This window comes from Pezoporus wallicus, unplaced genomic scaffold (genome assembly GCF_028554395.1).
Source record: "Pezoporus wallicus isolate ANWC-B61680 ecotype Strahan unplaced genomic scaffold, APGP_CSIRO_Pwel_v1 contig_7684, whole genome shotgun sequence".
In the NCBI taxonomy this organism is placed as follows: Eukaryota; Metazoa; Chordata; class Aves; order Psittaciformes; family Psittacidae; genus Pezoporus; species Pezoporus wallicus.
The window spans coordinates 1024490-1041199 of NW_026642638.1; the positions used below are offsets into that span (position 1 = coordinate 1024490).

Below are 16710 nucleotides of genomic sequence, written 5' to 3' on the forward strand. Positions count from 1 at the left end.
TTTAAAACTGTTTTGATATTTGAAATATCTTTAAAAATAAAGAGCAACTGAAAAAAAAATGGTTTTAAATTCTCCTTTCATTAAAATAACCCTGAAAGTATCTCATTTAGGCAGACTTTCTAATACAGTGGGGGGAAAAATTAAAATACCTGAGCTTCTTCTCCTGCATCTCCAACAGTTTCTACTAGTCTGGAGAGAACATCGGAAAGTGTAGACGCAGTAAGAGGCTGCTTCAGAGCCCTGAAAATCTGAAAGGATCTCCCAGCATAATGTCGAGAGGAACATGAAAGCGCAGTTTGCAAAGCAACTTCACTGAGACGGTGTTCCAATTGAAATCCTCCTATGAAAGCAAATAAATGCTCAAGCGACATAATGCATCACAAAAAAAATCCTCAAAACCACTTGAATTTAAGAGTATATTGCCAAAGACATTTTCTCAAGTCATCTTCTCAAAGAGTGTTACTTTCAAACATCCTTCCGGCATGTAAACTCGTATTCCGTAATAGTAAACATTTTAAATACTTGTAGAGATAAAATGTCTATGATTTTAAGTGTCTGTAATAAAATAATAAGATATTTTAAGATCTTAAAAATATTTTGCAACATAATCGATTCTATGATTCCATGACCTCATTTCTAAAAGATTATATTTAAATCTGTTGTAATAGAAACATGACCCAAATGTGCAATACACAAGATATTTCTATTATTTAAAAGCAGTAAGCTATGACCTAGAGTGATCTTATAGATAACCTGTAAATTTACAGGCATTCAAAAAACTTATTTAGTTTGCAGACTTGGACATTCTATCGTGCATTGTCTGGTTTCTAACATACCTGAGCTAGACTGTTTAAATATAGATACCACATGCTTTAAAAAGACAGTTAACTGTTCAGCACTTTTTATATTAGGGTTCTTGGCTGAAACATCTTCGTGGTTCCAAAGTGGGCCTCTTTTCCTAAAAATATAAAAATAAAGTAAACAGAATATAAAACACAGTGTTTGACATTAACATTATTTAAATGTTATTTTAATCTTAAAATTAATTGCAAAATAATTTACTCCTTACTGCATAAAAGAAACTATTCAGAACTGCAGGCACAAATCGGGAAGAAGTCTGACAACCACCCAGTATTATATAACAATATGCAAGAAGTTAAGGTGCAAAGCAATATATTAGATCCAACTGAAATAACATTGTTAAGTTTAGGAAAAGGTGTTCTCTATTAGATAATATTTAGTTTTCTAATAACAAATCAGTACAACTAACACCAAACCACACTTCTTAAAACAACCTCCTTTCTTCCCATCAATACACCACACTATTCTAGGCTGATGTAAATCGTAAGTAATCAAAAGTTCTGAGAAACAGGTGGGATTTCAGATCTACAAAATCTTAAAAGCTTTATGTAAACTATCATACAAACTGCGCAAGTGTTGACAGTTTTACAGATGTTCTCTGCCACAGACTCCTGTTTCCGAATAGCCAGCTCTCTACTACGAGGTAATTCATAAACTCCACACAAATCTTGCAGCTCCCTAATCACTTTATGTATTCCATCCCTAATCCTTTAGCTGGAAAAGGGAATTCTATAAACTGTGCAGCAAGCAAAAATAACAGACCTGCATAGAACAGGGTAACTGGGTGGCCAAAATTCTCTGAAATTGTTGGAAAGTTAAGAGTTGTTCATACGTGTATCACATAAAAACGTTTCAGGATTAAACTGTCTCATACTGGTGATAAAAGAGGGACAAAATCAGACAACATGATGCTAAATAGTAAAAGTTTTGTCTTATTTCCACAAAACACATGCCTTGACAAAAGTGAAAATGGAAATCTTACCTTGAGGTAATAAATTCTATGAGAGTTTTCACTTTTTCATCCTGCTCTACTGAAATGTCAACCTCATTGAGGATTGTGGCATGCAGATGAGAAATGGCAGCACTTGTATTTCCTAAACTGATGCTAGAAGAGGTAGAACTTGAACTAAGCCCTGAGTCTGTCATTGGGGAGGGCTGGTAATCAGGTATAAAATCATTAACACCTGCTGAAATAAAACCAAGATGATTATATGCACTCTGAAGTTGACAATACTAAGTATGTAAAAAGAAAAAATAGCGCTCAAAAAAAAAAAATCAGTAGTTTAGCAAACATAATGAGAATAATTTAATGGATGCAATAACTTCAATAAAATCAACAAGCCCGATATATACAAAGTCTTCACATGACTGGAACTTTAAATAAGGAACTACTAGATCCGTTTTTAAAACCACCGAATTATGTTTGATTTTGTATTGGCAATATGACAGCTCCCTGGCTTCTGAGGCAGCTCATCTTCATAAGTTGAGACAAATTATATAATCTACTTCCTAATATTTTCTTTTAGTTAAAACTCAGTCCAGCGTAACTGACAGCACTTAAATCAGTGAACATCAAATATTAGTTAATGCATCAGCTCTAAGCAGAGCACCTCTGGCAGTGCAATGTTTCTCTGAAGTTAGCTTAATGCTGCTGCTGTCAAAGTTTTCTCTCCTTGTAAAGAATCATGTGGCAATAAAATACAGCTTCAGTAACCCCTCACATTACACCTCTATCTATCTAAGATGTGCTGGAAGAAAGCAAACAGGCACAGAAAAGTTGGTCATGAACCTCTGACAGTAACAGTTGCTCATAAGCTTATGACTCCCCGACATCTACCACGAATTTCCTCTTTACAGAGGCACAGGGTTTGGACTGGGTATTAGCTGGTTCAAGTACAATTAACATCAGCTTTTCTGAACTTGTGGCAGGCATGCACACCTGTAATCACTTTATCTTAATCATCAGCTGGAAATGTTTGATGCTGATCTTATTCTAGTTTCTATCAGATATTTCTGTTACAATAATAGCAAAATGCTATGACATGTTTAGACCATTTACCCAAAACCGTAAGGATTAGGAATGGAATAGTATAGGTCACCATACAGGTGCACTGTAAAGTTCTGCGAAATGGTCTACATAAAAGAATCCTTCCATTATGCCCACTTTTTAATTCCTCATTGCTATGAATATCAAATTCACAAAACAGATTTTTTGTTAAGTAACAAAACCGCTTTTGATGTGAACAAAACCAGTTTGTTTAGCAACATGCTGCCACCTACTGAAATAATATGGAATACTAGATTTGAAAAAATGAACTATTTCATATTCCTTTAGAAACCATGATAGGCTCACGCCATCAAAATTTTCCTTTCATAAAGAGATACATAGAAAAGATTTGGTTTCCTGTATAATTACAATATCATAATGTTACAGTTAAAATTAAAAGGTAGTATCTCAAAAGAGTATTCTGACAGCCCATGAACAATGCAATTACAGATGACAAAAGTCAGAAATTTAAAGGTGCTATAAACAAGTAAGAGATGTATCTTCTGGGGTTTTATTTTCAAGGGCATCATAAAAGCTGCTTTATTGCAGATCCGAAACACAGAGCTCCCTCTGTGGCTTCCACTATTTAACTGCACTCCCTACTCCAATGACAGGGCACAAAGTGCTAATGTGAACCATATTCTATTTGACTTAATTTAAACCTGAAGAAAATATTTTTAATACCAAGGGCTCAGAAAATACTACAAATAACAGAAACTTTAATAATACCTGCAAGAAAATATAACCATGTAATTTTAACAAGCAACACTTAATCTAATGCATACCTGTGAAGGTATAATCTAAATGTGTAGTTTGCTTGACAGTAAGCACCCTGGACTCATTGAACTCTCTGTTTCTGAGCAGGACAGAAGCAACAGACTGGACATTAGTGCCAGATCCCATCACTATCAGCAGATGCAAAAGCAGTCGTTTACAATGCTCATAGACTTCAGGGTGACAGTGGTCAAAACCTAATACAAAAGGAGAATGGAAAAGCTTTATTGCATTCCAAGGGCATGCTGAATAAATGATTGAAGAAACAGCAGTATTCGAACTGCAAAACAGAAGCATACAGTTTTACAAACATTAATAAATTCTCTTGTTACTCACACAGCAGTAAGAACTTGATCTGTGCTCTGTATGAAAACTGCTATACAGAGAAAGAGAAACAAATTGAATTTTACTGTGTCTTCTACAAGAGGTAAACGTGACTCCAACAGAAAAGTGTTTTCAAAGAACTCCAAAAACCTCTTAATCATATTCATATTACTAAGTATCTTCAAGCTGGAAGATACTTAGTTGAACTCTTTAAAATCTTGTAAATATTAACAAATTAATGCGGTTTCAGTACAGTGGCAAATATTCATTTAAGTGTGGAAAAGAACAGCTACATAAATAGCAACAACTCCTAAATTACTAGACATTTTTCTGTAAGAACTTAAGTTACCTATAAAAATTGCATGAAGCAGAAGATGCAAGTATCCTCCCCATTCCACCTTTACACTGTGGTCAACGATCAAGTCAGTCAAAAGGATCACTGCTATATTGCATCTAAAAGACAAAAAAATTACTTGTTAGAAGAGTTTAACATGAACTTTATGAAGAGCTGCAAAGAGCTTAATATGGTGCTAGCCAGTATTAATTCTTATCTATAAACATCCACAAAGTTGTATTATAAAGGAAAAGAAGAATTCTTGCCATGAAGACAGACAAACTTCAGTCCTCCAACTGAAAAAACTCAGAAATCTTAAACTTCTAGGCCTATGAGTAAAACTGCAGAAAGCAAACATACTGTCTACTTGTTAAATCTACTGCATTTTAATTACTATATTTGTGCAACACAAATCAAAATAATGAATTGCCATCAGCACTGTTAAGAGTTACCTGTGAAGAGACATGCCCGGAGGAGAAGTTTCAGGCAAGTAATCCACCAGCGGTGACCAGCAGCCTCCAGAAGGTGGAAAAGGCAGAGGCTCTCCTTGATTGTGCTCCATCACCTTCAACCGCCAGTTGGAATACAGAGGCATTGAATCACCTAACACAATAGATAAACCAGAAAAAAAGTTATGTTTCTGTATTACATAGTCTTCTAAAGTATTTTTAAATTCTTGAAACGCTGAGGTCTGGGAGGGTGGAGGAGGAGGAACCAGCCATACACAGTAGTAGTTGGACAAGTAGTTTTAAAAAGAAGCATAAGGATGATTCTGCTAAAGCTACACAGGTTTTGAGAAGATTATCACAGCTCATTCCAGAGGATGAGAGAAGGAATGAAAGTGTACCATCTTCCTTGCACATCCTATTGTAATTAACCATATTCCAGGTTTCAACAGCACTACTAAGAGGAATATAAAAAAACCCTATTTTTTAATGAGTTTATGCAAAACCCATTGATAAGCCTATTTCTTCATGCTCCAAAACTTTCAGTCAAAGCATTAATTTGTGAAAATGTTTCCTATCCACAGAAATATTCTGAAATAAAAGTATTACTTTTTTCCTCTTCATATGATCCTCCAGAGCTGCTGCTGTAACGAGACTCTAGTCTGTGGTGCTGGCGGTTTAAGTTACTGTTCAACCCACTGTAGATGTCTAGATGTACGTAACTGTAGGAACAAATAAAGCAGCACTAGTAACCGGCACTCTGTGACAAAAAATAATCAGGGTCTCTCAGTAGAACCAAGCAAAACTAAGTGTCAGGCAAATATATTTCATCTTACAAGGACAATCAATATGATGCCAAAGCATCTTAGCTGTGTAAGACACAACTTCTATAGCAATGCTAGATAAGGGGATTCAAGGAGACAGTCCACTATAAATTATGTTTCTGCTAGCTCATTTTCATTAACATTCAAATACATTAAAATATTTGTTACCATTATGCTTGACTTGCTCTCACTCTTGAGCAGAATAATGAAATCCCTGTTTGATCTTGCACAAATACATTACACAAGTCTTAGAGGAAATACTTACTTCTCTTCAATATTGTCTTTTATATGTTTACTGTCAGGGTTGCCATCTGTAGGAGCTACCATTGTATTGCTACTGGAAGTGGTACCTGTGAATTATGGACAAAGAAAAAGACTGGGCCATAAGAAGAGAAAAGCAGTTTTAAGCACTTCATGATCCTTATTTACTTGTCCATGCCAAGAGCCCTAACCAGGTTTACACTACAGCATCTGGCATGAGTACAAAATGAGCCACAGAAATTAACTTCCACATTCAAGAAAAATCTGCTGTTTAGACTAAAAGATTCTGAGCAGCTACTATAATTTCACTAACTGAAGAAGTTGGGTTTTTTAATGATTTATTGATTATTAATTGTTGATTATTTCTAAATAAATTCTCCTAAGTGTACTTACATCCTCCTGAATAGATTCCTATGGATGCATTGTGTGTTTATAACAGAACTTATAACCTTAATTTACTTTCAGAAACAGAACATTGTACTCATACTGAATATTTAAGGATGATATTGAATATTTATGGATACGGTAACTGACTGATGACAGCATCTTTATCACTGACAATAATAAAAGTTTATGAAATTCTCACCTGAAGTGACAGAGGGGATTTTGTAGCTGGACGTAATGCGATAATATGGTGGATTATCCATATGGGTGACTCCTGAACTGACAGGATCTGTAAGCTGAAGTTCACTCACCAGCTCTTCTAGCAGCTGCATTGTTTTATCTCTACCCAAATAAACAATAACTTTCTTTACCTGCCATCAAAAAAAGTATATCAAATAGTATGTATATAAAATTTTTACTGCAGTAACTTGATTAAAAAAAAAATATATATAGGAGGAAAACAAGAGACATGAATACCACAACTTGTAGAATTACTATCTACCTGCACTGCAAGTGAAGATACCTGAAACTTATTCTAGTTCTAAAAGCAAATGAAATTGATTTCACAGCCGTCAATAGCAGGAAGCATCAGAAACACATCACAAGAGTAAGGTAAGTCTTCTGAGTTTGTTGGGTTATTTAAGCAGTAGCAGATCTTCTTATAAAGGTTTTAGCAATATCTGAGACTGACACTGGAGCAAATGTATTCTGATATGATTTATTTTTGATACTTCACAGTTGTGTCTACACTACTACTTCTCCAGCAGGTATCATTTTTCTTTATGCTATTCTCCAGTGCTCCCACACATTCATTGATGGAAAACTGGTTTTGAGTGGGCTTGGGGTGGGATGGGTTGTTTTGTTTTTTTTTAATACTGGGTCATGCAAGAATAATTACACTGTCCCTATATGGTATGGCAAGTACTTTATTTTAGTCTGTCTGCTTTTTAAGACTATCCTAAATTACAGTATGCGAAAAAAATGTTTAATTCCCAAAATGCACACGGCCTTTATATACTCTGATAAGAATAAATACCTAGATATAGCAAAATTTTATTAAGCATATAGCAATTAAGAAATCTCCACTACATGAGCAAATTAATCCTGTTCACTGCTAAGCAGTAGCAGATGCCTGCTAGTTACTGATTACTCTAGACATTAATACATTCATATTCTGTCTCCTGGCATTATATTGAGTCATCACTGCTCAATGATTCATTTCCATTCTTTTGAGAGAACTTAATTATGAATGGCAAGCAAGTGATCCAGGACATCTGACTCACGAAACTACTTTGTCACCTTGTTCAAACTATGTACACAGAGATTTTGGGCTGCAGCATTAAACTAGGTTCCCTAATTTGAAATGAAGAAATTATGCTCTTCTTAGAAAGAATTTAACAATGTTATTAGCTTCTGATTGCTTACTTCATATCTAGGGTTTGGGTTTTTTTACTATTAGCAAAAGCTATAATAATACTTTTATGAAAATATTACTTATGGAACTATCTTAATTCTTCCTAATGAACAGAGACCAACAGTTGCAGTAGATTTGTGTTTTATAATGGCAGGGAGTTGCTCAGTGTACACTAATGAAAGTTAATGTAAATTTAGCAAGCTAGCTCTTAAGTTTCCTTTTTATGGAGAAAAAAAAAAACAACTAAGACAGATGCATATATTTTAGTAAGTCTTTTCCATTTTGTGCATTTTACTCACTAAATGAGGTCTAAGGTCCACCCTGAGTTCTCTGACAACTTGTAAGACGGCTTGTGCACCATTTCAGACTTATAATACTGAATAAATAGCAATAGTCAGTAAGTTGTCTCAAGGAAGCCTTACCTATCTTTTAAGGTGTGATAACATTTCTGGTTTATTTCCTTTCTCAAGCCCATTCCATGAATGCCGAGTTTAACTGAAAGTGATACTGAAATTTTGACACAGGTGTCCAAAGTAACTCAAACAGAAGAACTGAATTTGAATTGTTCATAGTATTTAGTGGTCATAAAATACAGGGTTGGAGATTTTGACTACAGAAATCCTGCCTCACTTTTTTTGTTTGGTCACCTTTGCTGCGAGACACACAACTAATTTTTAAAATATCAACAGCACTAAGGAGAGATGTATCCCATACTCACATAAGGCAAAAGGCTGGGTTCACTGTTCACTCCACAGATACTGATCAAGAAGTGCAAAATTATTTTCAGATTCTTTGGCCAGCTGTCTGCCAAAGTAGTCCAGACATTTTCTATCTCTGACCAAGCCACTTCATCACCATACTAGAAAACAAAATAAATATCTCCCCTGAAAATTCCAATAGAAAACACTGTATTTGAAAGTGATCTGAACTGAGCATGTGGGGCAGGTTCTAGAAAAAGGAGACACAAATCCTGTAGTAAGCTGTTGCCTTTTACATAAATTCATTTTTATAAACACATTCTGGAAATGTTTTCTTTTACAGCTGTAAACAGACAAAAATATATCTGAACATATATACACACACATATATTTTATCTCTATATATTTTTATACATTATATAAACACACTTTATTATTTCTATGTGAATTTATTTCTAAATTTATATATTTATTTACATTAAAAAAAAAAAAAAGGCAGCTATCTAAATTCAGCAGAGATTCGTTCTCCCAGTTGCTTACAATCCTGAATAAAATTCCACGGATCACAGGCTGCCAAGAGTTTTAAATCTGTAGCTTAAAACATGACCTCTCATCAGTAAGATTCAAAGACATGAAGAACTGGCAAGAGCACTGCATGTAACCAATACTTTTTCTCTGTTGGAAGTGGCTATCACAGGAAGGAGGAGGGTCTATCAGACTTTGGCAACAAGACTGGTTCCAAAACTCTACTTGGAGATCATAGGTATATAGGTGACTTGGTATTATCTATCCAGTTGGACATCTAAATTCCAAAACAACATATACTGTTACTATAAACAGCAATTACTGTAACATGTATATTAGATATTATTAATTTGTTTTAATAGCTCAAAACAATATGGCATAGTTTGGGTATACATAAACAACTCCACAAATACGAACAGTAACTCTTGACATTTTGATAACACAGTATCTCTGAATTTGCTTGCACCTTAACACAATAATCCACTGGAACAAGATGGAGTACTTAAGTAATCAGTTTTACCTTTGCAGTCATATACATCAGATTGTTCAGAACCATAGCTGTGGCCTGTGGTGACCCCCAGCCTTCTCCTCTTAGCCATCGTCTACTGTTCACCATTATTTCCCTGTCTTTCAAAGAATCTTCTTCATCTTCATCTTGTCGACAAACAGTTGGCAAAGGTTTCAAGTCTACCAACTCAATATTGTTCATCCATGGCAGAAGATAATGCAGCATCACCTGTCTCCCAGCTGGGTGAGCCGTTTGGATTCTCTGACTTACTTCTGTCATGCAAAAATTAGGAACATACATGAACTGCAAATCAGTAATGAGAACTGTTTTGGTAATAACAACCATTCACTGAAAAGACCATAGTGATATAAAGTAATGCTGACACAGATGTATTTTTTTGTTTAGCTGACTAGCACTATTTCATAATGATAAAGGCTGCAGTCTGCAACAGAACTAACTGAAGACACTGCTGACAGACAGTATGCTGAAGAAACTGTACTGGTCTATGCATCTATATATATTCCTCTAACTGGAGGAGGAAACTAAAAAACTAAAGCATGTAAAAATATCAATTTTACCAAAAAGGCACTTAAAAATGTTTTCTTCCTCATATTAGTCCTAGTTTGTTTTTTTTAATTGATGTGAGAAGCTATTATTCTGCAATTGTTTAAAATTGCCATGAAATAATATTTCTAAGCAATCTACAGTAAATAAGAAATCAGTAAAAAGAGTAATAGAAGAATAATTTTTAAAAGTTGCAAATTATTTCTCTAACATGATTTTTCATGGCTATCAGAAAGTCAGTAAAAGTATCTTTGATTCATGTTGTTTCCTCTTGAATATATTTCAAACACAATTAAACAAAAGTTGTCACTCAGTAAATCCCATTTTCTACATTTATTATGATGATTTATTTATAAATAAATTATTTATTTATTCTGCTGTCCTGATTTTAGTGAATTACATATAAATTAATTATTGAAAAATAAGAATTACACATTTTGCACAACACTGTTGACCCAATAAAGTTTTTTGTTTTTTTTTTTAAACCATACCTGAGAAGATAGCCAGTGTTAGCTCAGGGTAGGTCCTTGCTAGTTCTTCTGACAGTTGATAATACGACACAGAATACAGATGTGGTAGAGGAGAAGGCTGACCCAAAACCCCATCTGTCCGCTGAACTTCCAGTTTGTGAGCATAACGGAACATCTTTGGTTCCAAGATCTACAACAGTAATGTTCAGAATTTGAAGCTAAGTATAGAGCTACAATGGAAATCTTTATATAAAATCACCTTTCAAATTCATGCATCTACTCTCATTTAATGCTTCCTATCTATGCAGATCTCCATACACCTACAGTATTCAGCAACACTGTGGTAATTTCGCAGAAGACTAGCTAAGACTCAATCCACTTGATGAGTTTCCAGCAATAAATTTCAGAAATCTGCTTTTACAAAATACCATATTAAATTTCTCTATAAGAAAATGTGAAATATTACTGACCTCTTGTCCTAACAAACTATCAATTTCTGCTGATCTATGAGACATGGACAGGAGCAATGTAATCTTTGATGTAGCAGAGATGCAGCTGGAGGCTAAATGAGTAAGATACTTTAAAGTCTGTTTTGGCTGATCTTAAGCAATGGTGTTCATTTGAGAAGAAAGACAGTGCTGAACAGGAGCATGGTGAGTGCTGATATACCAACAAGGGTGTGACTTTAGTGGGCACTTTACTGTTGAATTTAGCTGACAAAAAAAAACCTTTTCAAAACCCTCCAAACCTTGTGGTCTAAGCCACAAGCAGCACCGATTACATTTACTCACATTTAAACACTAATGCTGCCTGTAAGATTACACTTACCTCTAAATGATCTCCGAAAGAAATACACAAAAGTAAATTAAATGGCTAACAAGATTTTCACTATCATCTCTCCACAGACAAATGAAAAAATGCTTGCTATGAATGCAAAAATCAGAAAACTGACTGCTGCTCCGGTAAACAGGCAGGGGAAGCAATATGCTTCTCTCTGGGGTGCTTTTGGACAAATGGAGCTATGTATCACTTTGTTTCAGGGCCAAACCAGAAGAACCTTGATTTCAGTTTTGTCTCTTGAAAAAACAGATATTATGGTATTACACAAGTCTCAAGTCCTTCATTCCTGAAAACAAACACACTTCCACTGAAGTCTACCTGTGCCAGGTAAGGATCTGGCCTAACTAAATATTAAAATACAGAAGGAAAAAATAATCCACGTATTTCATTACTGAAAGGACAAACAAATAGTAACAGGTTGTTGTTGGTTTTTGTTTTTAAATGCACAAGACAATTCTTATTTTAAATGAAAAAGTCAAAATTAGTTTACAAACCTGTAATAGTTGCATAGCAACTTCATAGATAGCCCTAGTAGAATCAGCTGCTTTAAATAATATCAGATTCAGAAGGGTCACTGTATCACACTGGTAATCCCTAGGGAAAAATTGGAAGTGTGAAATAAGTAAAATCACATTTGGCTTTTTAAAATTTGAATTTATTAAATTTTCTACAGGAAATATGGTATGGGATATCAGAATTTTTTAAGAAGTTTCTTTAGTAACACATACACACAAATAGGAAAGAACTTTTCTCTTTAGGGCAGAAAAAAACCACAGTCCTACATGAAAACACCCTTTGAAAATGAAAGTTTAAATTTCTGAAAAACGCTATAGTACCTGTTTTGGAACACACTGGCTATGGCTTTAAAACAGCCAGCTGCTACCCGCTTGGAACCTGTGTAACACCGGTCTACGGCCCAGTACATGAGGTTACTCTGGTCGGGGTTGAGTTCCAAGAGCAGCATGACTGCCTCACAGCCTAGCTGGTGAACCTGCATTCCAGAAGAGAACCAATATAGATTTATAAATATAGAAAAAAAGACCAACTTTCAAAAATGGCATAAAATAGGCAAATAAATATTTAATTTTAAAAGCAAAAGAACTGCAATATGCAAAATTTGTTCCATCTAAAACCAATGAGACCACAGCGAAAAATAACAACAGGTAATTGTATAAAACTGTTTAATGTTCAACTTGCACACACAGTCATAAACTAGCAAATAAGTGGCTTCACAAATAAGTGAAGCAAATAACTAGATAGCTCTAGCGACTTTTTATTCCTCATTTCCAAGACTACCTTGAGCTATTTACTATTTTTACTTGTCTTACTACAAGCTGAACACTGACCTGAAAGCATCAAACACAAAAAAGCACTTAAACATACACAGGAATTCCAATGGGATACAAGGATCTACGTGAAGACTTGCATGTTCTCTTGAATCAATGTAGCTCAATGGAGCTGTATTTTATGTAGTCACAGTAAGAGGGCAATGGAGGCCCTATCTTTTAAATATAAAGCTTGCCTTGTTTAGATGTAAAGCCTGGTCTTTGTAACTCTACAGGAGCCCTGATGGACACTACATTCTTACAAGGGTTCATGTTCAAAATCCTGTCTCCTTTAAGTTTCTATAAGATCTGCTAATTTTTACAACTTAACCTGGCTGATTAGTTTATAAACAGTACTCAATTTTTCACTCCTTGCCCTTTCCTTCTCCATGCTGTTTTGTCCATTCTTAGACAGATTAGGGACTGCCTTCCTCAACAGGGTGAAACCAGGACAGTACGAAAATATACACTACTAAACCAGCCTTGAGCTTAAGCTACCCTAAAGCTTTTAGGCCAATCTGACTACAAAAGTTATTGCAGCAGATGTTGAAGGCACTGACAGCTGCAAATCAATGCTGACATTGCTTGTGTATTACCTTTTTATCTTGTGAATCCAAGATATTATCCAGCCATTTGTACAAATAGCCATCAGAAGAGAGCCCAACGTTGTCTGCAACAGGGCCACAACACAGTACAGCAGACATAGCCTTTAGAAAGTAATTGAAAAACTACATTTTAATAACTCAGAGGAAGTGCTTTTACCAAAACCATTAAAATATAAGAAAACTAACTTCAATCAAGGGAGGAAGACCAAGGTATCAAAAAACTGTTTAACATGTTATTTAATAAATTATCAAATTTTTCTCTACTCCCAAATACAAGAAATACTTGTCAATACTGAAACGCTGACATATATAGGAGTTAATGTGCCAGTCTGATTGTTCATGTATTTTTACATAAAAGCTTTTATTCTTAGGCAACTAAGGACTGAACTCAGAGGAAGCAAACATTTTAAAGTAATTTTAAGAAATTCCTATAGCCAGTGTGATAGTTTATAGTATGTAAAAAGCCAAACTGTCACAAATATACATAAGGCAGAAGAAAAAACGAACTAAGTCATGAATGGCAACAAGGATGTGAAAACCACATCCAGAGCCCAAATGTTAAAATTGCATTAAAAAAGTCAAAGTAACAATCTATTTCCAAAATTCAAAAGTACTAGAATACCTTTAATGCACAGTATTGGTGTCTGTTTATTCTCATGTTCCTATCACTGTATCTGTCCAGGGGAGTAAACATGATACTAAAAGGACCTGCCCAATGACTGAACAACATAAACAGACTGTGGCGTAGACTTTGTTGAGGAAAGACACTTCTCCTCTGGTGTACTGGAAGAAAAGCACACAGTTAGACACATATCTATTGTCATCCTTTAAAATACAGTGTGCAAACCAGAAACAAACCCAAACAATGAATATAAAAGAAAAAAAAAAACGTAAAGACATATTATTACAACTTCATAATAGCTGAATAGGTTTCCTGTTGTCCTGTTTAATGCCGCTAGTGTACAAGAATAAATTATTTCTTAGTCTAGAGAATACAAGTGCACTGCCAACCACAGACTTTTTCTAAATTAGAAAGTCACTTGTACAGTTCCAAACAGTACCAAAAAACTCCCTTAAAAAATAATGTTGCTAAAGTTATATTAAAAACAGATGGCATAATTTTTTTATTTTTTTTTTTAATACTCTGGAACTTCAGAAAAAAGTGGATTTTTCCTTAGGGTTGTGGCTTTTTTGGGGAAGAGGGTTGGTAATACAGTATAAATAATAAATACAAGCCACCAGAACTTATTAAAACATTTTTACATACCTGGAACATTTTGAATGATATTTGCCACTAAGGCACTAAAATGGCATCGGATATCTTTCAATGTATCAGAATCCTTTTCATTTTCTGCTTCTAGGAGTTGTCGTGTTAGATCAACATACTCAAGTAAAGTGTTGTTGAGGGAATGTGTTTCATTATCAAGGCCACCACTTGCACTTAAAAAGAAAAAAAAGAACTTAACCAGTATGATAAATACATATAATCATTTTTGAAAACAATCCTTTTTTTGTCTTTTTAAAAAATCCTACAATCTCATTGCTGCAAATATTTAATTAAAAGTAATTTCTTCAATCAGGCTTTATTTCAGATTATACAAAAAGCTCTAGTGAACACAAACTAAGAATCAAGCCTCACTATCACAAGCCACTCATCTTTCCACAGAATTATTTCTTATACTGGGGACAAGTATTGGCAATAATGAGGTGAAAGGGAAGGATTAGGAAGTCAGCAGAAACCAAGTTTTATAAAACCATGTCTATTTAGCCATATACTAAAACCCACTGAAGAATTTTGCAGGTTTGTATTACTGGGTCATAAGAATACTAGTGACTTAATTCAGAAGCATAAACAACACATCTCATGAGTGCTGCCCCTACCTGTGACTAATGACACCAGCATCGGCCAACAGTTCAAATATTCGTACTAGTTGTACTCGTAAAATATCTCGACGCCTGCGCCGTTTCATGTTCTAGTCAACAGAGGAAACACAAAATTAAATGAAGTAGAGGAAAAACTAAGGGTAAAACCAGAGTGGCATATAAAAGCATTACTGTATCTGTACTACAGCTAGCATTAATTATCAGGGGTGCCAACCTTTTGAGATGAGCTACCAAACTTGCTAATAATTTTAACAGAACAATGAACAAAATCTTTCCCAGTTGCCACTCAAAATTACAACAGGTTTGCTATTACACATAATATCAAAATAAAGTTTTTTATCAGTCTCCTGTAGCAAAGTGCAACATGTAAACCTGTGAAGTACAAATGCCAACCTTTCTACATATTTTGAGAGAGGTGATTATTCCCCTCACACCACCCTGGTAAGACCCCACCTGAAGTAATGTGCTAGCTCTGGAGCTCTCAGCAGAGGAACGACATGGACTTGTTGAAGCAGGTCCAAAGGAGGACCACAAAAAATTACCAGAGGCTGAAGCACATCTCCCATGAAGACAGGCTCGAGAGAGCTGAGGCTGCTCATCCTGAAGAAAAGGCTCCAGAGAGACCTTATCTCCCCAGTCTTTCAGTACTCAAACAGGGCTTATACGAGAGATTGGGAAAAATATTTTAGCAGGGCTCGCTGCAATAGGACAAGGGATAATGTTTTTAACATAAATGAGGGGAGATTCAGGCTACATATAAGGATGAAATTTTTTACAATGAGGGTGGTGAAACACTGGCACAGTTTGTCCCAAGAGGTGATAGGTGCCCCATATGTGGGAACATTCAAGGCCAGACTGGCTGGAGCTCCGAGAAACATGATCTAGCTGGAGATGTCCCTGTCCACCGCAGGGCGGATTGGCCTATACAGCCTTTAAAGGTCCCTTCCAACTCAAACTATTCTATGATTTGCATATAAGACTGCTAAAACACATTACAGACCAGTAACATTTTGAAAGAGAAGTATGTTCCTTCCCATCATCTGTATTTAATTCCAAATTTGTTACTAATAAGAATATTACAGTTACTACAAAAAATAAAGAGCAATCACCTCTGAATTTGTGTTTGTGGAGATTATTATTATTTCTATGAGTACCTACTAAGGCTTCTAAACCTTGCTGTAAAACATGACCTCCATCAGAAAATTTTTACTCAGAGCAATCAAGTGAGTTTACAGCCTTTTTCATTACAAAAGAAGTCCAACAAAACCGACCAAAACCAAACCAAACCAAAAAAACAAACACCCTCTCCACCCACAACCACAAAAAAGACCCCAAATTTGGCAGACAACAGAATTCAATTTCATGTCTTAGCTGCTACTAATTGTGGGCATGTTACAAATGATATAATGAAGTAACAACCGTGTAAAGCTACTCTGAGGTAAAAAGAAAAGGTTACACTAATTTTTATTATTTTGTTTTTAAACAAAACCTCTGATACAGGAGTAATACAGAGCTCAAAACAAACACAAAGCTCTGTAAACATCTCACAATCATTTAAAGAAGTAACAGCTCACCTTTTTATCTGGCATAGTGACAGATTTTAGGTGCAGGAATTAATACAA

The 16710-nt window shown here is 35.1% G+C and overlaps 1 protein-coding gene across 13 annotated transcripts in view; it reads right to left on the reverse strand.

Annotated features, from left to right (window-relative positions):
* FRYL (FRY like transcription coactivator) overlaps nt 1-16710 on the reverse strand; it is a 134842-nt gene that overhangs the window by 38131 nt on the left and 80001 nt on the right. For 11 of the 13 annotated variants that reach the window (XM_057431086.1, XM_057431092.1, XM_057431095.1 and 8 more), the window contains 18 exons: nt 15086-15177; nt 14472-14644; nt 13827-13987; nt 13196-13306; nt 12111-12265; nt 11769-11868; nt 10456-10624; nt 9413-9672; nt 8388-8528; nt 6458-6626; nt 5876-5960; nt 5396-5508; nt 4793-4943; nt 4356-4459; nt 3694-3879; nt 1844-2048; nt 837-958; nt 150-340 (listed from right to left, as the gene is read on the reverse strand). In XM_057431086.1, coding sequence (XP_057287069.1) covers nt 150-340; nt 837-958; nt 1844-2048; nt 3694-3879; nt 4356-4459; nt 4793-4943; nt 5396-5508; nt 5876-5960; nt 6458-6626; nt 8388-8528; nt 9413-9672; nt 10456-10624; nt 11769-11868; nt 12111-12265; nt 13196-13306; nt 13827-13987; nt 14472-14644; nt 15086-15177 — 2688 coding nt within the window. The remainder of the gene's footprint in view (nt 1-149; nt 341-836; nt 959-1843; nt 2049-3693; nt 3880-4355; nt 4460-4792; nt 4944-5395; nt 5509-5875; nt 5961-6457; nt 6627-8387; nt 8529-9412; nt 9673-10455; nt 10625-11768; nt 11869-12110; nt 12266-13195; nt 13307-13826; nt 13988-14471; nt 14645-15085; nt 15178-16710) is intronic. The other 2 variants (XM_057431096.1, XM_057431085.1) reach the window with 1 other exon arrangement.